The sequence below is a fragment of the Podarcis raffonei genome, chromosome 14, assembly GCF_027172205.1.
Source record: "Podarcis raffonei isolate rPodRaf1 chromosome 14, rPodRaf1.pri, whole genome shotgun sequence".
NCBI lineage: Eukaryota > Metazoa > Chordata > Lepidosauria > Squamata > Lacertidae > Podarcis > Podarcis raffonei.
The window spans coordinates 34,356,558-34,380,624 of NC_070615.1; the positions used below are offsets into that span (position 1 = coordinate 34,356,558).

General features: G+C 47.0%; 1 protein-coding gene across 2 annotated transcripts in view; it reads left to right on the plus strand.

Annotated features, from left to right (window-relative positions):
• PPL (periplakin) overlaps positions 1–24,067 on the plus strand; it is a 56,444-nt gene that overhangs the window by 14,968 nt on the left and 17,409 nt on the right. For both annotated transcript variants that reach the window (XM_053365046.1, XM_053365045.1), the window contains exons 2-9: positions 12,148–12,247; positions 14,181–14,335; positions 15,435–15,555; positions 18,179–18,304; positions 19,436–19,477; positions 20,340–20,501; positions 21,833–21,940; positions 22,062–22,157. In XM_053365046.1, the coding sequence (XP_053221021.1) occupies positions 12,148–12,247; positions 14,181–14,335; positions 15,435–15,555; positions 18,179–18,304; positions 19,436–19,477; positions 20,340–20,501; positions 21,833–21,940; positions 22,062–22,157 (910 nt within the window). The remainder of the gene's footprint in view (positions 1–12,147; positions 12,248–14,180; positions 14,336–15,434; positions 15,556–18,178; positions 18,305–19,435; positions 19,478–20,339; positions 20,502–21,832; positions 21,941–22,061; positions 22,158–24,067) is intronic.

Here is a 24,067-nt window from a genome sequence, read left to right on the forward strand (position 1 = left end):
CCAGGATTCTTTGGCAAAAGAACCTACTGCTGCTCCACCCATGCCCTGGCACAACAGAGGGAGGCCCAGGGTGTCCTTCCAGTAAATAAACAGGTCCTTTGACCCCCTCCAAGAATGGCTAAGCCACAGTGTTTAATGAAAAAGAAAACCAATCTCAGCCAAATGGATACTAGTACCATCTGTTCTCTTGAATGGCTCCACACTACATCTGCCTTCCATTAGTAGTTCATGTTGATGTCCTTACTCAGAGTTTAATGTGGTCTTGCATTCGCCAGTGCCTCTGACCAGGTGCAGAGAGAGAGAGAGAAAGAGAGAGAGAGAGAGAGAGAGCTCTCACCCTTTACATAAATATCTTGCCTTTCCTCCCAAAAGCTCAAGATGGTGTAGTAGTTATAGTGCCACACTTCCATCCAGTGGTCTTGAGGTTGCCAGGAACAGTATTCTTCAGCCACCAAATGGTCAACTGGAATGTTTTCAAATTCCTCTTGAAAGTTAAAAAGGTAGAGACAGGCACACCGCACTAAGGAGGGTGTTCCGTAACCAGGGAACCACCGCTGAAAAGGCCCTGTCACAGATCAGGGCAGCCAATCAGGGAGCCGCCTCTAATAAGGCCTCAAGTGCTGATCATAGGGAATGCAAAACCCTGCTGGATCAGACCAAAGGTCCTCCTAGTCTAGTCCTACAATGGATTTCCCTGAGATCCAGCCATAACAGTTGGTCACCTTTTACTCCAGCAGGGATGAGGAACCTGTACCTCCTCTTTGATGTTGCTAGATTACAACTCCCAGCATCCTATGCTGGCTGGGTATGATGAGAGCTGGAGTCTATCACCTTCCCACCCTCTTGAAATCATGGTTTCCAGTTACGGTTTTCCAGCATTGTGTGCCATAGTTTCTTAGTTCAGACATCACACTATAGTTTAATCTTCCTTAACCAACGTTTGGCATACGGTTTGAACTGAGCAGCAGCTCTGAACCTGAGGATGACTGTCTTAGGAGTTTTACACCTGGTCCCTGCCCCTGCGACCACAGACCCACCAAGTTCCTTTATTGAGCCAGTGTGGTGTAGTGGTTAAGAGCGATAGTCTCGTAATCTGGGGAACTGGGTTCGTGTCTCCGCTCCTCCACATGCAGCTGCCGGGTGACCTTGGGCCAGTCACACTTCTTTGAAGTCTCTCAGCCCCACTCACCTCACAGAGTGTTTGTTGTGGGGGAGGAAGGGAAAGGAGAATGTTAGCCTCTTTGAGACTCCTTCAGGTAGTGATAAAGCGGGATATCAAATCCAAACTCTTCTTCTTCTTCTTTTATTGTATTTTTATAGTAGTCGTGAAATCAAGCACTCGCCTGACTCCTTAGGCAGGTTGATAAAGCTTCCTCTGTAGTCTTTGCCAGCTTGTGCTGAAACCCTGAAATCTCTTAAAGAAAGCCCTGCCAAAGGCTCATCTAGTCTAGCATTTTCTTCTCAGAGTGGCCAAGCAGGTGTCCCTATGGGAAGTCCGTGAGCAGGATTTGATCAGAAGAGCACAGTCCCTATTTGAGATTCTCAGCAACTGGTAATTCTGAGGCATACTTCCTGCAAAAGTGGAAGAAGAACACGGTCATTGGGATATCACTAAATCTGGTTTAACAATATCCTGTGTGGATTACTTCATTTTATCCTGGATCTTCCACACAATAAACCTCTATCATGTCTCCTCTTACTCACTTTCCCCCCTTAATTAAAAACCTCCAAATGTAGGGGAAATAAAATCCACTAATACCATAGGCTTAAATATCAAGTAAATGAGTTTAGAACTGGGGTGAACAATAAGATTGTGGTAATCATTTTCTGGTTGTTAGCATGAATGCAGATCTCTGTTTTGAAGACCATTCCAGTAATACTGGCTGCATATTTTTAACGGGTGTGATAACAAGTTAGGTTCAGGAAATAAGAACAATAATGTCCTATTTGCAATGGGGTAAGATTTTTTTTTTAAAAAAACACTTCATATTTCACATCTAAAATCTCATTCCATAGTGGATGAAGTCCTGGGTGTTTCCCCACTGCAACTCTGAACTACTATTATCAAACCGGTTTAACTTTCATCATAGCCAAGTAATTGCAGGAACAATAATTATGTGAAGAGTCTAAGGCTCTCACACCCGCAACAAAAACTGCAATCTCCAGATTTCTTGCAGAGTATGGTGTGGTAATGGTGGAAATTCAGCTTTGCTTCCATTTAAATTAGAAACTAACTAATTTGCACTTCTTGAACCATAATGCAAAACACAGTGCTATTTTGAAATTCATTCACCTCTGAATTTTGTAATGCAGTCCTCCAAGCAAGAACGTATCCAAAATGCATGTATTAGGGAGGAATGTCCATAAAAATGTTTGCATTCATGAAAGGAACATGGGAAAATGCATTATATTAGGGAAAACTGCTTGCAAAAATGTTTTTATTAGGATAAATGTTCCCTTGAATGCATAGAATTCATAGAATCATACATTTGTTTTTTGCAAATTGCTACAGAAATGTAGAGAACTGAATTTAAGATTGGAAAAATGAGAAACTCTCTGAGAGAAACAGAAAGAGCATGCCAGCTTAAAAAGGGAAAGAAAAAAGTATCTCCCTAGCAAATGTAAAAATAACAATAACAAAATGATTTTTTTTTTCTTCCAGTAGCACCTTAAAGACCAACTAAGTTAGTTCTTGGTATGAGCTTTCGTGTGCATGAACACTTCTTCAGATACACTTCTTCAGATAGTGTATCTGAAGAAGTGTGCATGCACACGAAAGCTCATACCAAGAACTAACTTAGTTGGTCTTTAAGGTGCTACTGGAAGAAAAAAAAAAATTTCGTTTTGACTATGGCAGACCAACACGGCTACCTTTCTGTAACAATAACAATAACAATAAAAGCTACATTGGTTGTGGTGCAGAGTTGATTTTAAGGCTCCTTTTTTCCACAGCACAACAGCATTCATGCATGGAATAAATCACATGAGAGAATTGGTGCCAAACTTGCTTTGGTGCGATGGATGGGGATGTGATGGGAAACCAGAGGGGGAATGGAATGGAGTACTCTGAAAAAACATGCATGGCTGACTGGAGCCTTGGACAGGAGCATGTCACACTGCAACATTTAGCTGCAAGTCTCATATGTGTAAATCAGTTTGGCACGTGCAGCTTCTCAGCGGAGCTGCTGTGGAGAGTTTTGTTTCTCCAGCCTTCTGCTGACCAGAGTCCAGTGGTATCATTTTGCCTGCCTGGCAGGGTCTGAAAGGCAAACTGAATGGTTATTGTCCCTTCCACAATACTGTTCATTTGCTGCTGGTACATGAAACCTGGCAGGAATGGCATGCCTTTGTTGATCGAGCAGAGCTACAGTGACAGACACCAAGCTTGAAGTTTAATACAACCGGAATGAATGTGAAGCCTGCGGTAGGCCAAAACCAACCAGAAAAAGTGCATTTGCCCCTACTTGTAAGTTTGTGTGAATTGACTTCTTGTGACCCAATGTAGGAGTATTTTTCCTGAGTCTGTTGCACCTTATTGTACTGGAGGAGTTTCTGATGCTAATGATAATACTCAGGGCACCTCTAGAAGTGCTTTTTACCATGTATTAATGATGATTTGCACTCATGATGCTATTGGGGTAGTTATTTGTGCTCCTGCTTTCAAATACTGTTTACCGCTGCAAAGGTTTTAGGGCAGACATAATCTTTGTTTTCAGCCAGTGCCTATCCCAGTAACTCCCTGCTGAAATCCTGTAGCTTCTTGCGCCAAAAATGTTCTTGTTTATTTTATTGCACTATAGTGCAAGTGTTTCCTTCCAGCAACACTGGGGAAGCATCACAGAACAAGGAATCAAGCAGAATGGTGAATGGACAGTTCAGAATAAATTCACTGCTAATGCACTATTATTGCATCAATAACATATTGCAGAATACACCTGCAAAAACGAAATTAAAAATGCCAAACTAATCTGGAAAGGCCCTTATCCTATCTGTCTATATATTGGGGGTGGGTTTCAAAGCAATTCAAACATTCATAATCTTGGTGACTTTATTATTAGCCACATTTCTCAGATGTGGGTCTGAGAGACAATGGCTTGCTTAGAGCTACCTTGTGAGTTTGTGGCCAAGGTGAGAACTGAACTGGGATCTTCACACTTCTTAGGTTCAGCTCATGTGTTTGTTGTGATGGCTCTGTTGTGAGCACAAGATCAGTTGATCCTAGCACATAATTTTCTGCAGTAGCCAATTACTAATAGCAAACCCATCCTTTGAGTGCAAAACCATATACAGTCATACCTTGGTTCTCGAACAGAATGCGTTCTGGGAGTCCGTTTGACTCCCGGAACCATTTGAAAACCAAGGTGTGGCTTCCGATTGGCTGAAGGAGCGTCCTGCAGCCAATCGGAAGCTGTGCTGAATGTTTGGCTTCCGAAAATTGTTCGAAAACCGGAACACTCACTTCTGGGTTTCGATTGTTCGGGAGTCGATTTGTTTTGGGAGGCAAGGTGTTTGGGTCCAAGGTACGACTGTATATCTGAAACATCACCATCCATGCAGAATCAGGTGGCAGGGGGGAGAGCCCTCAAACAGGGAGGTGGGGAGACCAAAGCAGCCACCCCCCAGTCCCCACTTTCACAGGGGGAGAATATTTGGAAAATGGTGGGGGTGATTTTGACCATGTCTTGACAAATAGAGGACACTTAACGCTGATGAATTTTCGTGGGGTCTTTTTCACCCTAATTTTGAAAACTGAAGTGGAAACATGGGGAACTGAATGGAAGAAGGTTGGGAGAAAATGAGAGAAATCAGAATTGACCAATTTACCCGTTCCTATCATTTGCAAGCAAAAGCTGCGTTCTGTTTCTTAAGGCATCATTTAGGAAAACGGGGGGAGGGGTGTTGGTTGGTTGTGGTTGTCTGCTTCGGTTTTCACAAGCCTAGGAATGCTGCTGGCATAGTTCTTCCAGTGCACAAGCCTCTCATTAGACCTTGCCCCTTGTTCAGGATCTCTGGTTGTTCCTGTCCGGATGCTGTGCTGCTGTCTCGTTTCCTGTCCAAAACTGTCAGTCAGAGGAGCCGTGAGTCACCCTCCGTCCGAGAGGATGCTTGGCTAGGAGAGAGAACAAGCTTGGCAAGTCAAGAGGCAATTGCTTAGTAGGAACAGTGCTGTATAAGCAGGAGGGAGGTTTCACCAAAAGGTTCTGTCAAGTGCCAGGCTTTCATCATTCCAGCACAGTAATTCCAAAACTATCTGCCACGAGGGAACAGCTATTATGTTATGAGAGATAAATGAAATAACCAAAGATTTCCATGAGTCCAAATCACCCATTCACTGTCTGCAGAAGTAGTTGCCTGTTATGTCCCTGTGTGCTCTTATCAGGGAGTCATGCAAAGGGCTATTCCTGCTTTTGCATATTTTAACCCTTTGCAATGTAAGCAGGGAGACGGCTTCTAATTTGGATTTGGGGGGTGGCTGGGTAGGCAGGCAGGAATGCGCCTCAAGTTTCAGAACTATAAGAAACAGTACAGGGGTACCCCAGGTTACAGACGCTTCAGGTTACAGATTCCGCTAACCCAGAAATAGTGCTTCAGGTTAATAATAATAATAATAATAATAATAATTTATTATTTGTACCCCGCCCATCTGGCTGGGTTTCCCCAGCCACTCTGGGCGGCTTCCATAGAAACCAAAAATACACTAAAATATCACAGATTAAAAACTTCCCTGAACAGGGCTGCCTTAAGATGCCTTCTGAATGTCAGGTAGTTATTTATCGCTTTGACATCTGATGGGAGGGCGTTCCATAGGGCAGGCGCCACTACCGAGAAGGCCCTCTGCCTGGTTCCCTGTAGCTTTGCTTCTCGCAATGAGGGAACCGCCAGAAGGCCCTCGGCGCTGGACCTCAGCATCCGGGCAGAACGATGGGGGTGGAGACGCTCCTTCAGGTATACTGGGCCGAGGCCGTTTAGGGCTTTAAAGGTCAACACCAGCACTTTGAATTGTGCTCGGAAACGTACTGGGAGCCAATGTAGGTCTTTCAAGACCGGTGTTATATGGTCTCGGCGGCCGCCCCCAGTCACCAGTCTAGCTGCCGCATTCTGGATTAGTTGTAGTTTCCGAGTCACCTTCAAAGGTAGCCCCACGTAGAGCGCATTGCAGTAGTCCAAGCGGGAGATAACCAGAGCATGCACCACTCTGGCGAGACAGTCCGCGGGCAGGTAGGGTCTCAGCCTGCGTACCAGGTGGAGTTGGTAGACAGCTGCCCTGGACACAGAATTGACCTGCGCCTCCATGGACAGCTGTGAGTCCAAAATGACTCCCAGGCTGCGCACCTGGTCCTTCAGGGGCACAGTTACCCCATTCAGGACCAGGGAGTCCTCCACACCAGCCCGCCCCCTGTCCCCCAAAAACAGTACTTCTGTCTTGTCAGGATTCAACCTCAATCCATTAGCCGCCATCCATCCTCCAACTGCCTCCAGGCACTCACACAGGACCTTCACCGCCTTCACTGGTTCTGATTTGAAAGAGAGGTAGAGCTGGGTATCATCTGCATATTGATGGACACCCAGTCCAAACCCCCTGATGATCTCTCCCAGTGGCTTCATATAGATGTTAAAAAGCATGGGGGAGAGGACGGAACCCTGAGGCACCCCGCAAGTGAGGGCCCAGGGGTCTGAACACTCATCCCCCACCACCACTTTCTGAACACGGCCCAGGAGGAAGGAGCGAAACCACTGCATAACAGTGCCCCCAGCTCCCAGCCCCTCTAGACGGTCCAGAAGGATGTTATGGTCGATTGTATCAAAGGCCGCTGAGAGATCCAGCAGAACCAGGAAACAACTCTCACCTTTGTCCCTAGCTCGCCGGAGATCATCAGCCAGCGCGACCAAGGCAGTTTCAGTCCCATGATGAGGCCTGAATCCTGATTGGAAGGGATCCAAATGGTCCGCATCCTCCAGGCGTGCCTGGAGTTGTTCAGCAACCACGCGCTCAATCACCTTGCCCAAGAATGGAAGATTTGAGACTGGGCGATAGTTGGCCATACTGGCCGGGTCTAAAGATGTTTTTTTAAGAAGCGGTTTAATGACCGCTTCTTTCAGCGGATCTGGGAATGTTCCCTCACAGAGGGAAGCATTCACCACCCCGCAGAGCCCATCGCCCAGCCCTTCCCGGCTTGCTTTTATTAGCCAGGATGGGCAAGGATCAAGGAGACAGGTGGTTGGTTTCACGCGTCCAAGCAGCCTGTCCACATCCTCGGGGGTAACGGATTGAAATTGATTCCATGCAACTTGACCAGACAGAGCTCTAGCACTCTCCCGCCCCAGCCCTGCTCCCACGGTGGTGTCTAGCTCCTTCCGAATATGAGTGATTTTATCTGCAAAAAACTTTGCAAAATCGTTGCAGGAGATCTTGGGGTCTTTACAAGGCCCCGGTGGTAAAGGTGGTTCCGTTAAATTGCGAACCACCTGAAAGAGTCTCCTGCTACTATTTTCTGCAGATGCAATAGAGGCGGTGAAGAAAGTCTTCTTCGCCGTCGCTATCGCCACTTGGTAGGCTCGAAGTTGAGCTCTAACCTGTGTCCGGTCAGATTCGGAGTGAGTTTTTTGCCACCGACGCTCTAGCCGTCTCAGCGATTGTTTCATCGCCCTCAGCTCCGAAGAAAACCACGGGGCTGTCCGGGCTCCATGCAATCGGAGAGGGCGCTTCGGAGCCAGACAGTCGATAGCCCTGGTTAACTCCGCATTCCAGCGGGCCACCAGGGAATCAGCTGAAAGGCCATCAACATGGGATAAAGCATCCCCTACCACTCTCTGGAAACCATCTGGATCCATTAAGTGGCGGGGGCGGACCATCCGAATTGGTCCCACCTCCCTGCAGAGGGGAAGGGTCGCGGAGAAGTCCAGTTGCACCAGGAAGTGATCTGACCATGGCACTTCTTTTGTTTCACTTTTACTTAGTGTCAGATCACCCACGTCACTAGAGGTGAACACCAGGTCTAAGGCATGTCCATGACTATGAGTTGGGCCAAACTTATTCAGGGACAGCCCCATGGAGGCCATGCTTTCCACGAAGTCCCGAGCGGCCCCTTGTAAGGTCGTGTCGGCATGGATGTTAAAATCCCCTAGGACAACCAAACTAGGTGTCTCCAGGAGAAAATCCGCCACGACCTGAAGCAGCTCAGACAGGGAATCCTTGGTGCAGCGGGGAGGTCGGTACACCAAAAGGAATCCTGTACTGCCCCTATTGCCCAACTTCCAGAACATGCACTCAGAAAACTGGATCTTCCCAGTAGGACGCCTGGTGCAAGCTAGTGACTTCCTAAAAATCACTGCAACCCCCCCTCCCCGCCCACATGACCTGGGTTGCTGTGTGTAAGCGAAACCTGGTGGGCAAGCAGCGGCAAGGACAGGCCCATCTGCTTCCTCCAACCAGGTCTCCGTCACACATGCCAGGTCAAATCCTCCATCCACAATCAGGTCGTGGATGGCAGTGGTTTTATTCATCATTGACCTGGCATTACACAGCAACACCTTCAGGTCATGTAGGTTTCCCCTGTTGATTCCAGTATCCATCCGGTCAAGGCCAGACCCGGAGGCAGGGATAGTCTTCAGACAACGACTAAACCTGCCTCCTCGGTAATGACATGATCTGGTCTTAGCGTAACTCCGCCTCCTGCCCATGATCACCGAGATCGGATGTCCCAGTGCTTCCCCCCCTGTGGAACTTGTCCCAGCCATCGTGTTGGCTGGGGCCCCACTCCCAGGCAGCCCTGATCCCGCCCCTTAAAAACAAAACGCAAACTATACAGAACCAATAAAACAACAACAACAAAAAAGAACAGAACAATTATACTAAAATTAATCCCCAACCAAATATCCATCCCACCCACCCCCAACAAAGGAAAAAAGGAAAAAAAGAAATAAAAATTTAAATTGCCACCGACTGCTTGAGGACATTTTAAAGCACATTAACCACCTGGAACAGGGAAGCAATGGCAGAACACTTCCCACCCTTCCCAAAAAGTTTGTTCCAAAAAGGGCCTGGGCCACGCCCCCTGGGCCAGTTGGAAAAGGCCCTGGAAGGGAGCAGGCCCTGCAGTCCTCACCCAGCCGATGGTCCGAGGCTTCCCCGCAGCAGGAGTCCCTTTATAGCTGGGAGAGAGGGCCTGGGCCACGCCCCCTGGGCCAGCTGGAAAAGGCCCTGGAAGGGAGCAGGCCCTGCAGTCCTCACCCAGCCGATGGTCCGAGGCTTCCCCGCAGCAGGAGTCCCTTTATAGCTGGGAGAGAGGGCCTGGGCCACGCCCCCTGGGCCAGTTGGAAAAGGCCCTGGAAGGGAGCAGGCCCTGCAGTCCTCACCCAGCCGATGGTCCGAGGCTTCCCCGCAGCAGGAGTCCCTTTATAGCTGGGAGAGAGGGCCTGGGCCACGCCCCCTGGGCCAGTTGGAAAAGGCGCTGGAAGGGAGCAGGCCCTGCAGTCCTCACCCAGCCGATGGTCCGAGGCTTCCCCGCAGCAGGAGTCCCTTTATAGCTGGGAGAGAGGGCCTGGGCCACGCCCCCTGGGCCAGCTGGAAAAGGCCCTGGAAGGGAGCAGGCCCTGCAGTCCTCACCCAGCCGATGGTCCGAGGCTTCCCCGCAGCAGGAGTCCCTTTATAGCTGGGAGAGAGGGCCTGGGCCACGCCCCCTGGGCCAGTTGGAAAAGGCCCTGGAAGGGAGCAGGCCCTGCAGTCCTCACCCAGCCGATGGTCCGAGGCTTCCCCGCAGCAGGAGTCCCTTTATAGCTGGGAGAGAGGGCCTGGGCCACGCCCCCTGGGCCAGCTGGAAAAGGCCCTGGAAGGGAGCAGGCCCTGCAGTCCTCACCCAGCCGATGGTCCGAGGCTTCCCCGCAGCAGGAGTCCCTTTATAGCTGGGAGAGAGGGCCTGGGCCACGCCCCCTGGGCCAGTTGGAAAAGGCCCTGGAAGGGAGCAGGCCCTGCAGTCCTCACCCAGCCGATGGTCCGAGGCTTCCCCGCAGCAGGAGTCCCTTTATAGCTGGGAGAGGTTAAGAACTTTGCTTCAGGTTAAGAACAGAAATCGTGCTCCGGCAGCACAGCGGCAGCAGGAGACCCCATTAGCTAAAGCGGTGCTTCAGGTTAAGAACAGTTTCAGGTTAAGTACAGACCTCCGGAACGAATTAAGTACTTAACCCAAGGTACCACTGTACTCTAATTCAGAAGACTTTGCAAACAAGGGTGACTTAGTTTTCAGAATAATCCCACTGAGTTCTAAGGGGGAAGCCTCGATGGACTGAAATTTGAGACAAATGAGAGAGGGGAGAGCGTCTGCTTCCTGAAGGAGGCAAATTAGGGGTGATAGGACAGCAGGCAGGCTTAGCCTCTGTCTAACCCTGTTAGGATCTCTGATCTGTAGTAACTCCCATGCTGATTTACTGACTATCTCAGAGTATGGTTCATGGGGTTCAAAAGGTCATTGGCTCTGCCCCATTTTGGACCTGGTTCCGCCTTCACACAAACCACTGTTTTGAGCTTTCCTCTACTTGATGGACTTCAAGGTTCCAGTAAAAAAATAAAAAGGTAGTAGAATTAACAATAATAAATAATGATAAACCGCTGGAGAATCACAGCGCCTGCTGTGGCTGCAGAGACTTGTAACTCGTAACTGCTGCCTCCCATGTTGCTTTTGCTGCGTTTGCAGCACCAAAGTGACCTCTCTGGGGCTCAAACCTGGGCACTGTGTATGGAAATCCTGCCCTGCCCATATAGCAAGACCCTCCTCTCAGCCTCGCTGATGTGGTCCAAAGGAAAACAGAGCAATACGTTTGGCACCAGCTTGGCAGCAGGAGTTGCCGGAAGGAGGCGTACACTCATAAATAAGGACGTATATAGCCTGTGAGAGCCTCTGGCAGTCAGTTTAGGCAGTACAGAGCTAGATGGGCCAATGGTCTAACTCCATAGGAGCCAATTCCTAGAGGCCGAGGTCCCTTCGTCCCCTAATAACATATCTGAATGGTTCAGGCCCTCTCCAAAGTTGATGGGCGTTGTCATTCAAATGGTGTGCATGCACCTAGATATTTTATTCTAGTTGGCACCCCTATAAAGGCTGTTTCCTGAAGGCAACAGCAGTTGGCTCTGTGGCTTGACACCATCTTGGATTTGCCTCAACAGTTTGGTATTTTGCCCCAACTATGCCAAACCGGAGCCAGTGTCACTTCCAGCAAAAGGAGGATGTTCCGACTCCACTGCCCTCAAGCAAAGATTGCATGACTAGGCTTCAATGCAGGAAACTTGATGGGGAATGACCAAGGCTGAGTAGCATTGGGTAGAAGACACTAATCTCTCCTGGGTGCCCAGAGGCCTTCATGGGTGGAGCATCAACCACAACCTGCTAGACTGCAGACACCCTTCTGAATTGCTGAATGCTTCCTCTCTCGTCCAAAGCATCATCAATGGCCAGTTGCCAACTTTTGTTCATGGGCAGCTCCTTTGGCTCCTACAGCAGCATGACATGGATGAGTTAAACTTTACCCAGCTCTTAATTCCCTACTAGGGATAGGTTTCACGTGATTTATGCCTGTTCATTTGCTGTTTAAAAGCACAGAAGCAGGACCAGTAAAAAGAAATTGGCAAGTGTTACACATACATGGCTTTGATCTTTCGCTTTGGGCAAGTCGCTGTCTACTAGCCTTGACCCCGCCCCCAGCATTAAAATGGTGCTATCTGCAACCAACCTCACAGGGTGCTCGTTTGGATGAAGATAAAGGTTGTGAAAGCATTTTGCAAATTAAAAATTAGACTCGCTATGAAAGCAAAGTGCTTTATAAACATTTATCTTCACCAGAAAAAAGTCCTTCAAACACTACACTGAAGTAGTCTACTGTTCTTTTGATTTTACAGACTAGTGTAGTCAACTGCTGTTTTTGTAGTGTTTATTTTGTAAGGTGTTAGGGGCTGAGTGCTTCCTGGAATCCCCTCCTCTTCTTATTCCAAAAATTGTGGCCAACTGGCTGCAGTTACTTGGTGGTGAATTAAAAGCACTTTGCATATGCACAGGGGAACTCTTGCTCCTTGTATCTTATATCCCTGAGTGAGCTCCTGGCTGGCTGTGATCTGCTGTTTCATCCTTCTTGAAATCTCTCTTTCTCTCTTTGCAGCATATCCAGCAAGGAGTTGTCTGAGCTGATTGAGAAGTTGCAGAAAAATGCTGACCAGGTGGAAAAGAACATTGTGGAAGCAGACTCTAAGATGCAAAACGTGAGTTTATTTTATTTCAGCATTCTTATATGCCACTTTTAATTTTTTTTTTAAAATAACCTCAACATGGTTTTTACATAGAAATGAATCATATCAATAATGGTGCAGCAATAAAATTGCTAGCACATTTGCAAAGCTAAGCAGGCTCTGGTGTGGTTTCAAATAGGATGGGGACGTGTGTTGAAATTCCTGGACTAGATGACCCTCAGGATCCCTTCCAACTCTTATGATTCTATGAATCAAACACAAGAAAACTTAGATAAAAATACAACAAAAAAACTAGCAATAAAATAAGATCAGTATAAAACACAGAACCAGAGGTTGAAAAAAAGTAACATTAAACAAAATGTGGCTTCTGAACATTTGGGGGAACCAAATAAGGTGACATCCACACCATATATTTAAAACACATCTAAAGCAAATGGTTCTGCCAACCTAGCAGGTCGAAAGCACGTCAAAGTGTAAGTAGATAAATAGGTACCACTCCGGCGGGAAGGTAAATGGTGTTTCTGTGCGCTGCTCTGGTTCGCCAGAAGCGGCTTAGTCATGCTGGCCACATGACCCGGAAGCTGTACGCCGGCTCCCTCGGCCAATAAAGCGAGAAGAGCGCCGCAACCCCAGAGTCGGCCACGACTGGACCTAATGGTCAGGGGTCCCTTTACCTTTACCTTTAAAGCAAATGGTGTCCTCCAGAGAATCTGTAGTTTGTTAAGGATACTGGGAATTCTCTAACACAGTGTTCTCAAAACCTGTACAAAACTACTTTTTCTAGGCTTACTTTTGGGTGAAACATCAGTTCAGACCAGTTTAAATGTAAATGCAGCCTAAGGTGACAAATGTCCATCTCTAATTATACAATTCAGATTGTAAAATAGGCTTAGTTCCTACTTTCTAACCTAGCAACGGTTATTGTTTTGCAGGGCTTGTCCTACCATTAGGCAGTGGAGGCATTTGTCCCTTAGCGCTGCCCCATCGACCTTTGTCTGCCTTCAGCCAGCCCCATCTGCCTGCCTTGGGACTTGGCATTGGCTCCCTCCTCCTCTTCAGTCTCAGTGTTCCCTTGTAGAACTAAGCAGGGAGGAAGAGGTTGGGGGACAAAACTAGAATGCCATTGACTCTGGCTCTACAGACTATTTGGGCTTCCTGCTTTCCATCCTACCAGTCCCAATGGGTACCAGCCATCTCTGGCATTGGGCAGAGTGAGCCAGCAGCCTCTGGCAGCTGATCTGTGTTGTGTGGTGGCAGCTCCCCACCTCACCCGGCTACTCCTTTTGAGTCCCTAACCATTCTCCTCTCCCAGAGCTCTGCTATAGTAGTCCCCTGGCCTGATGTATGGTGAAGGATGCTGTCACAGAATCGTAGAGTTAGAAGGGACCGCAAGGGCCACCTAGTCCAACCCTCTGCAATGCAGGAATCTCAACTAAAGCACCCAAAAAGATGGCCATCCAACCTCTGCTTAAAAACCTGCAAAGAAAAAGAGTCCACCACCTTCCAAGCGAGTCCCTTCCGCTGTTGAACAGCTCTTACCGCCAGAAAGTTCTTCCTGATGTTTAGTCAGAATTTACTTTCTTGTGACTTGAAGCCATTGGTTCAGGTCCTGCCTGTCATCACTCTTGAGGAAAGATTCAATGGCCAAGTCTGGTCAGCCTCTGTACCTAGAAGGAAGGAGATGCCACCTCTACTGTTTCATTCGGAGTCCCATTCTCTTAATGTTCTAACCTCACAGCTCTATTGATTCTGCTTCTATTTAACAATGAAAACCAGCTCAAAGCTGTGAGTGAAGAACAGAAGTGGAGTGGATCTGTTTAGAGTGATCCCTGGATCAGTTCTTCTTCCCTGTAGGTTTGGCGGGTTAGGAAGAGGACCCGAGATACTTCTTTTTGCGCTGTGTTGATTCTGCTGTTTATATAAGCCTGCTCTCCCTTTCTCTCAGGACCTGCACAAGCTTAAGGCCGGTCAACCTGCTGAGTACCAAGACCTCACGGCAGATAAGCTAATAGAATCCGATAAGCTCCTCTATGTCCTGGATGGGGATGCTGCCATCGCTCGCCACATGAAACACCCACAGGGGGATATGATCACAGAAGAGTGAGTCTGGGGAAGCCAGTAGGGCAGGGGTGGGGAAGCGGATCTGGGAGGAGTGCTAGATCCAGAGTTGGGCCCTCCTTTTGTGCACTATTTTGACAAATGGGTGGGGCCACTGGCAGGTGATGAAAAGTTCAAACCAAGAGAGCAGGCAGAGGCTTATCTCTGTTCTTAGCATGGTGGGACTACAGTGCTAAGATCAGAAGTAAGCTTCTGCCTGCTCTATGACTGCAAAAGGCAGCAGCAGCAGAGGCTTAGCTTGATAGTAAAGTTGTACTCCTACAGTGCTAAGATCAGAGATAAGATACTGCCTGCCGCCTTGTAAAGAGCACCACAGCACTAAGCACCACAGCACTAAGATGAGCTAACACTTAGGTTGGAGATAACAGATCTCCACACCTAATATCATATTACATCAGTTGACAGACAGGTGGGTCTAGTTTGCCCCAATGGCCTTGCAGGCCACATTTAGAGGCCTAATGTACTCAATTAGGCCCATGGGCCAGAGATTCCCCCCCCCCCACTGCAATATCGGATGGTGCTTGATTTGAAACTTTCATCTAGGGATGAGCAAATCTGTTATCAGTCGATGACACTTTAGCACACCCTCAACTGTAAGTCCAGGTTTGAGTGCCAAAATATTTTGATATTTTGATTTAAATATTTTGATTTAAAGCACATTCTCCCCACCCCCCAAAAAATGCATTTCTATACAAATTTTCTCTCAAAATGCACATTATATATATATATATATATATATATATATATATATATATATATATTCAAACCAACACATTAGGCTAGTTCAAGTCAGGTCTTCTACCACCCCATTTATCTTCACAACAGCCTTGTGAGGTAGGTTAGACTGAGAGAGTGTGTTACTGAGTAATTAGTGTAGATCCTTAAAATCCACACTTGGAAAACAGAATTAACTGATATAACATTTTTGCAATGTGGGGTAGGAGGGGTTTTTTTTGGGGGGGGGGGTCCAAAACGTTTCACTTTGAGGAGAGTAGTATTGCAGTTAGGGGAGAGGGAATCATTCGTCTATACGTTGCTCAGAGAAACCAGTAATTGCTTGTATCCTCTCTCCTTCCTTCAGCATCCGGCAACTAAAGGAGAGAGTGGGCAACTTGCGTGTGAAACATGATCAGATCTACAACTTCACCCCACAGGAAATTGAACCTCAAGTCAACTGGACCATGGTGATTGAAGAGAAGCAGGTGAGTAGGTGCTTTGCATCCAGTTAGTGGACATCTGATCTGTTTTTTCTTTAGACTGGAGCCATTTCTTCCAAAATATGGGCTTTGGGGGCATCCAGCACAGCACTAAGTGGAGTTCTCCTGCACATCTCCCTGGAACTAGAAATGTAGTGCAGTAGAGAGAGAGCTGGGCCTGAACTTTTCTCCCTGTTGTGCTAGATTTCTGTTTGCCAAAGAGCCTTTTTTAATCCATTCTGGTCCTTAACTAAACATGACGTTAATTGCCTGAATCCAGGTAACTTGCATGGGGGATATTTGTTTGTTTTGGTAGGTAATTGGGGGGGGGGTGTAAAGTTGAAGCCAGAGCAGCATTTTGGACCAGTGGTGGAGAATTTAGCTCATCCTCCAGCATACTTTCCAAAAAACCACCCCCTCACCCCAGTTGTTTGCAGACCTTCCATTTTCTCCCTCCCCACCCTCTGCAACCCCAGTACGTCTCAGGCTTCCCTTTAACTGCTAATTGCACATTTTAAAAAGTTCACATTGATGTAATCCATGCACTATAAGCTTTGCCTAGTTTCCTTATATATTATTGAGATTTCCTATCTCAACCACAATGTCCTAGAATGGGCTACAACAGTAAAATACGCAATTATAAAACAAATAAAACAGTTACAATCAGAAAACAATAAAAGTGGGGGGAAACCCCTATTAAGAACAGCTCCGTATATATAAACCAATTTAAAACAATTCTATATATTAAAGTTAAAAATAGCTACAGTACTTCCATCACTGGGATGAAGCTCCCTTATTTGTATGGGGTGGGCATTCAGAAATGGTACCTTCCACCTGTAGGCTGGCAGGTGGCCCAAGAGTAGGTGGAGCCAGAAGACATAATGACAGACAGAGCCTGTCCCCATCCTCCTCCTCCCTGCTGAGTTCTGCAAGGGTTAACACTAAAACTAAGGAGGAAGATGTGTTGTCACCTGGACTGGTAAATAAGGAGGTAGGTAAACAGGTGGGGGCTGGCTGAGGGCAGACTGAGGTTGGTGGGGCAGCCCCCCATTCATCTGGATGGACCTGTCTCCATCAACTTCTCGTCCAGCCATGAATGTACTGAAAAGCTCACTCAGTGTCCGTTGTCTTGATTGAAAGTCCTGCCCCCGCCCCATTCGTCAGGTGCCTGGGCACTGTTAATCAGCTCACAAAATGGGGTAGAGAGATAAAAGCTTTAGGCTGCCAGATCTCTTCCCCGCTGTTGATTTTTGCTCCTCTTCCAGTTGCTTTGTCAGCTTCCAGTTGCAAATCCCCCCCAAATCCTCCCTGGCTGCTGGCTGGAGATGCCCCCTAGCTTTTGGCTTAATGAGAGGCTTTGTGCAGCAGCCCAGGTTCTGCTAGCTTTGCAGTTCTGTCTCTGGGCTGCCTGGCGAGAGCTTCCCTCCCTTTGCCAGGGGCAGGGCACGGCTATCCAGCATCACAGGAGGGAGCCTTCTGCATCTTGGCTGAGCGCCATCCTGTGCAAAATTGCAACAAGTGGGCTTAAAACAGGGCACTTTTGTTTTGGAGGAAGGGAAAGACAGTAGCAACAACATTCTAGATACTTGCATCTAGGGACGGGAGACACATTCAGTTCAGTTTGCATTAAAAGGTGAACCTTCTTTCCAAAACAATATGCAAGCTAAAATGCAGCCATTTTTCGGAAGTTGCACTTCACTGAATTTTGCAGCGCATGCCAAATCAGTGTAGACCAGCTGTCCCCAATCTGGTGCCCTCCAGATGTTTTGTACGACAGCTCCCATCAGCCCCAGCCATCACTGGGACATCTGGAGGTAGCGCTGCATTGAAATCTGTCCTCTGGTTTCTCAGACATTTTTGGCCCTGCCAAAAGGGGTTGGTGATTTATTGCCTTGTTCCCAAAACTCGCCTTTTCATTTGCAAGGTAGCCAAGGGTGGTGTCTCTGTTTCCTTCCCAGCAACATTTCTTCAGTGCACTGCAAACTCTCTGGCTGCCCGTGCTTGCTGTTTTGAAAAAAAGGAATAAGAAAAAACCACCTATGGGAAGAGTTACCTGTCTTCCCTTTAATTGAACATGGTTTAATTAAATGGTCTTTATTGAAATGTGGGCACCCAGGAAGGCTGCAGAATGCAGACTGCTAGAGACATGGTTTGTAGAACGACAGAAAGGATGCTCAACAGCATCCACCTGCCATCTCAAAAATAAGGCAAATGCCACAAAATCCCTACATCCCACCCATAAGGATTTCCCTGTCCTCTTTGATAATTTCCAAGTGCAATTTCTGATGAGGAATGTTAAAAAAAAATGCAGGAGGAATTTTTGGCACAGAACTGTCTGCATGCTGGTGTAGATGAGTGTTCAGCCTTCGGTTCCCGGGCATTGTTGGACTACAACTTCCATCAGCCCCAGCCAGCTTAGCCAATGGTCGGGGATGATGGGAGGTGTAGTGCAACAACATCTGGGGAACCCAAGGCTGCAGAACATTGGCTGTGGACAATACTAAGCTAAACAGGCTGATGGGTTGACTCTGTATAGGGCAGCCTCCTGTGCTGCCGTGTTCTTGGCCTGCTTTGTTTGCCAGGAGTTTGGCGGAAAGACTGGAACCTCCCACTTTTCTTTTACCACTAGGAAATATTGAACAGCAAGGGCTTCGGCACTGACTTGCCATCAGTCAACGGTCAGGTGGAGGAGCACAACATCTTCCATAATGAAGTGATGGCTATAGGACCGCACATCAGCAAGGAAGGTGACAAGGTATCATGCGCTTCTAATGCCTGCTTTGCAGTTCTTCGGGAGGAGGGGAGGGGACAGAATTGGTTTTACGCAGTTCCTGTGCCTTTAAGCAGTGACAGGAGAAATCCAACTGGTGTAGCTTTTCCCCGTCACAGGGGCTCCAATGATGAGGGAAGCTGAACCTGTTGGATTTCTGCCCGATGTACCCCAGTTAAAGGTTCAGGAGCTTCAGGAATCTCTCAAAAAGTGATTCAAACACAGTTCAAGGGCCAACACCACCTTGTGTAGTGGGTTTGAGTAAGTGTTGCAGATGTTACTTTGTCCTACCTAACTCTAGCTCCTCTCCTCTCTCCTCCACAGCCTACATAGTCTTTAAATGAGAGACTCTGTAAGCTTTACTCTTTGAATGAGAGAGGTTATTTGTTGGGGCTGCCACCACGAGGGGCTGCCCGGTTGGGCCTTTTCACTGGTGGCTCCCCATTTGTGGAATGCCTTCCCTAGTGAGGTGCGTCTGACTCACTTTTATTAATTTTCAGGAGGTATTTGAAAACATTTGTATTTATTGTTTACTGAATCTATTTTTATAATGTTTTAACTACTTTAGAATGCTTAAGATAAAGCTTATGTGCTGGCTGCTCTGGACTTTTTCGGGAGGAAGGGTGGATACAAATCCAATAAATAAATACTCAACAAAACACTTTTGCCGTGTGTTATAACCGTCTCCCACAGCAAACACATAAATACACCAACCAAGACCATGTGTTGTAGTGGTTAGAGAACCAGATGAGAGAGGAGAGGATTTCCTTGGTATAGGATCACTGGAGGAAGGATAGAATAAAAATCTAATACACAAATCGGGGTAGCTAATCCCCAGCACAAAGGCTTCATCTGCTCCCCTCCATCATTCTTCCCCCTTTCCTTCCCAAAGACTCACTGATTTTGGCAAGAAGAGCAAAAAGAAAAAGAAAGGAGTTAGACAGAACCCAGTACCCTCTTGGGGGATGCAAATTGCCTCTTCCCCAGTGATCGATTGATCATTTGATTAAAAGCTGCATGCACATAGCAAGTTTATTTGCTTTGGGAAGTGTGGTAACACCCTCTGTTGGGGGCCTTGTCCAGTGTTTTGTTCATTTTCTCTTTGTTTGTTTCCAGGAATATATGAGTGGGCTCCAGGTGAAATATCAGAAACTGCTGGTAAGACCTTGTTCTTTTTATTTTCCGTCCTCAAAAGATCAGGGACTAACTTTGGTACATCCAAGCAAGTCAGAGGTGATGTGAGGAGACTCTTGAGTCCCATTCATACCATATACAGAGCATATTTAATGTACACAGATTCCCCCAGAGAATCATGAGAACTTTGGTTTGTTAAGAGTGCTGGGAGCTGTAGCTCTGTGAACTACAGTTCCCAGGACTCTTTGGAGGAAGCCATATGATTTATGTGTGTGTTACATGTATGGTGTGGCTGAGACCTTGGTTGGCATGCTATGCCCCATGTGAATTAAGGCAGCGCTGAGGAGGATTCCTGAATACGTGCCACCTTTCCATAGTTCAAAACGTACTCAAGGCGACTTACAACATGAAAAAAATTACATAATTATAAACATAACAAAAGTACTCATAAACAATAAAACATCGAAAAGTGCACAACCAAATTGAAAATGTCCACATAAATCATAATAAGATATGAAAATAAAGATGCACAAAATAATATCAATAACAACCTGCCCAACAACACCCCCCTAAACTGTATCTCAGCACATGAAGCCTTGATCAGCGTCAATAAGCATTTAAGGGCCCTTTGAGTCATACCCTGAATGTACTCTCTGTTGTTCCTTACTTTGATCAGAGCTTGGTCAAAGTGCACAAGATACTTCGACTGCTATTCCTTCCCTGCCCCTCCCATTCCCAACTCAATGTGGTCTAGAATCTTGACACCAGGAGACAGGAGTGCACAAGTTATGTATTTCACAGTAGACTTAGCCCTCTCTCGAGTTGCTCTCTGTGACTCCCAATCTCCAAGCCTTGATGGTTGACAAAACTCCCTCTCTGCTTGCAGTCAGGATCCCAACAGAGGCAGCAGGATTTGAACTCGCTCCAGGATTACATGCAGCGCTGCACCAACAAGCTCTACTGGCTAGATCAGCAGGCTAAAGACAGGATGCAGTTTGACTGGAGCGACCGTAACCTCGACTACCCAAGCCGCCGGCGCCAGTACGAGGTACATTTTCTCCCCAGAGCTTATCCCCCCTCAGGAGGCAGTTTGACTTTGAGATCTGTGTGGAAAACGCATTCTGGCATTTGGATCTGAATTATTCAGCCTGAATTGAAGCTGAAGGGCAGAAATATATTAAAGGAGGTGGTAATCATCGTGAATTCCAGTATGAACTAATCTGATCTGTACATCTTAAGACATCACAAGCCCTTTGTACACACTATACTTTCAAAGCACATCCAAAGCCCATTTTCCCCCTCACAAAAGTCTGGACCCCCTAGTTTGTTAAGGGTTGCTGAGAATTGTAAATATGTGAAGGGTAAACTCAGTGCTCAGAATCCTTTTGGAAAGAATGTGTTTCACATGTGCTTAACAGTTAGTGTCTACACAGGTGTCAGATAAATGGTGTTGGTGGTGATATTGTTGTTGCTAATTGCATTGCACAATTTTAGACTGTAAACTGCTCAGGATTGGGACCTGCCTTTGCTACTCTGGTTTGTATCCAACTACATGATTTTCAGACTAGACCCACTTCCTTCAGTGGGTCTCCTCTGGGTATGACTGTTAGATACAAAACTCTTTTAAGTGTTACATACATTGGGTGACAGCCAACTAAGTTGTCCTCAGAGCAGATCCATAAATTTCAATGGGTCTCCTCTCAATATGATGAACATCGGCTATCCCCCATATTTCTTTATAAATTCAATTAAGGAAAATAAACCTGGCAAGGAGACAAAAGAGGTAACCTGTGGAGAGAAGCTTTGTAAACTCCAACGACCTCGATCCAACTAAAGGCCCTGTGTGGAATGGGGTTGAAACTAATGTTTCCTTGACTTGCTGAAAGTCACGGCAATAGTGTTAGTAGGAAATTCAGAAGTGTCGGTCTCTTCATGATAGTCACAGCCATGCCCTTTGAAGACTACACAATAATAATAACCAAGGATGCATTGCAACCATCAATGCAGATCTCCATGTGTTGCCTTTCACCTGCATCTAGTAATTTCCTGTGCCTGTACATGGGGAAATGATTTGGACTGCTCCAATATCCATCTTTTCCTTGAAGTTCCATTGTACATAAGAGAATTTGCACACCAGTCTCTTGAAACTGAAGCCCCTTGTGTTTTCAGTGTTCCTCCATGCTTAGTGTTGGGAGCATATAGCGGCTGAGAAGCTCCCCTTTTATGCTGACTGAGTGCCTCTAAGCACGCTAGAGACAGGGGCCCTGCTGCGGAAATAGTAATGGGTGCTGAACCCCCCTGGACCACTCTGCCCGACTGGGTTGTGGACTGCCCAGACATAAGATGGTAACGTCTCTGCTTCCTTCCTTCTCCCTTTAGAATTTCATCAACCGGAATTTGGAAGAAAAAGAGGGAGCGATCAACAAGCTGCATGAGGACGGCAATAAGCTACTGGCCCAAAGTCACCCTGGGAAGATCCCCATTGAGGTGAGTTTGGCTGCTGCCATGCGCATGAGGTCCTTTCTCCACCCCCAGCTGGTCCCCTATCAGTCTCTCTTGGTCCCTTCTGTGACCTACTGAGCATTACCTGCTATCCTCTTGCTTGCAGGCTCACATTGAGGCAGTCCACGCTGACTGGAAGGAGTACCTCAACTTGCTTATCTGTGAGGAGAGCCACCTCAAGTTCATGGAGGACTATCACCAGGTACCTTGCCATTGAGGACACTTAGAAGGAGGGGCTGTCAGAAAATGCCGCAGTTTATCTTTGCCCTCTAGGAAGATTGCTCCCATTCAGGATCTCAACCAACCAACATCCTTCAGGATACTGTAAACTTCAATTGGAGTTGGTCATACTCAGAGAAGACATGCTAGAATTTAAGACTAATTTAGGTCCAGTAGTTTCAGTGGGCTATACTCAGCTAAGTCTTACTTGGAGTAGACCCATGGAAAGACCTGAGTCAGTCATGCCCATTAATTTCAGTGGGATTGCGGAGTGGAACTTGCATTGAATCCAACACAGTGGATCTACTCCAAAGAGAATCCCTAGTATCCCTACTGTTGTGCCCCCTTGTGCTTTACCTGGTACCTGCGAAGACCCCATTTTGAGGGGCCCAGTAGTCTTTTCTTTTACCTTTTGGCAGTGGCTGGCTTGAGTGCGGTTGACTTAAATGATTTAGATCAGGAAGGGGAAAAACTCCAATGAGGGGAGGAGGCTGATTGTGGTGGTCTCCTGAAATTTGCTCATATTTCTAGATGTGACCACTGCTGCTCCAAAAAGGTTGGGCGACACTTCTGTGAACTGTCCCCTTGCTCAGTTTTCTGTTTTACTTTTCCAGCTGATATTCAACATTCCATGACCCCTGGTGATCACTGGGCATGCTCAGTCCTCGGGTGTTGGGGGGGTTTAGAGGAGGGAGGGATTTTCCCCACCTTACTTAAGTTTTTTTAATAATATTTTTTATTAATTTTAACATATAAATTATAAAATGTACCACAAAACTTATCACTTATACAATCTTTTTAGACTTCCCTCAGCACCTCTGATGATCCACCTTTTTAACCACTTCTTATGCATTTCTTAACTTTATATTGCCTTTACATCTCTTAACAGACCATCCTCCCCCTTGTTCATTTTTACAATATTTCTAATAATACTCCTCACAAAACTTCTTGCAACCCTTATTTAAGGTTTTTTTTGGGGGGGTGTATTTCTACAATCCTTGAGATTTCCCCAAACATGCTCCATTGTGTCTCTGCTTCCACCAGCATGGCAGCACTAAGGGAGCGATGACATGGGTGGCTGTAAATGGAACAATTAGTGGCAGTGTTGGAGGCCCAGAGGCCTGGTTGTCCCATAGAGCAGCTGTGGGCAGATTTCAGCCTTGAAGGATATGCTTTGTTTTCCCTACCCCACAAACCCTGAGATCCACCCCCCAGGGCCTGGTGCAAAGGGCACACACTTCTGAGCCCAGGGATTTGTTCTGAGCAAGTGAGTCAGATGTTGTCATTTGCAGGGGAGGACAGCAGGGAGGTGGCTCTTTCCTGATAACCAAATAGCAAGTTGTCCTGCCAGACAGTTTGTCTAGCACGGCTTCGTGTTAAGCAAGCAGGTACCCACGTTGGGTGCTGCAATGCTTGCTTGTATGGGAAACAGCCGAAGGAGCTGGTGAGAAAACAATCTTGCCCAACCTGTTTTACCCCCCTTCGTCACTCTTTCCTGAACCTCTTTGCTGTCAGGTGTTACTGATCAAGGAGGCATCTGCCTTCTGCAGGTGGCTCAGAAAGGCAGAGGCTCCCACACTCTGTGCTCCGATTGTCCTCAGGGCAAAAGTAGGCATGTCTCTTTGCTTGGAGAATTCCCTAGTTAGCAGGTAATATTTTGCTGCCCTTCATTTTTCTCTTGTCGACTGTAGTAGGAGTAGTAGTTTTTGACTACTTGAATTTTAGGCAAGAGGCCCACACACAACTGTGCGTGGGACCCTTTAAAACACCCCTATGCAGGCTCCTGCTTTTGTCTTTAGGTTGCAAAAGACTATAGCATAGTGGCCAAGCATGAAAAAGGTCCCAGGTTTAATTCCCACCTTCTGCAGGTAGGGCTGGGATAGAACCCTGCCC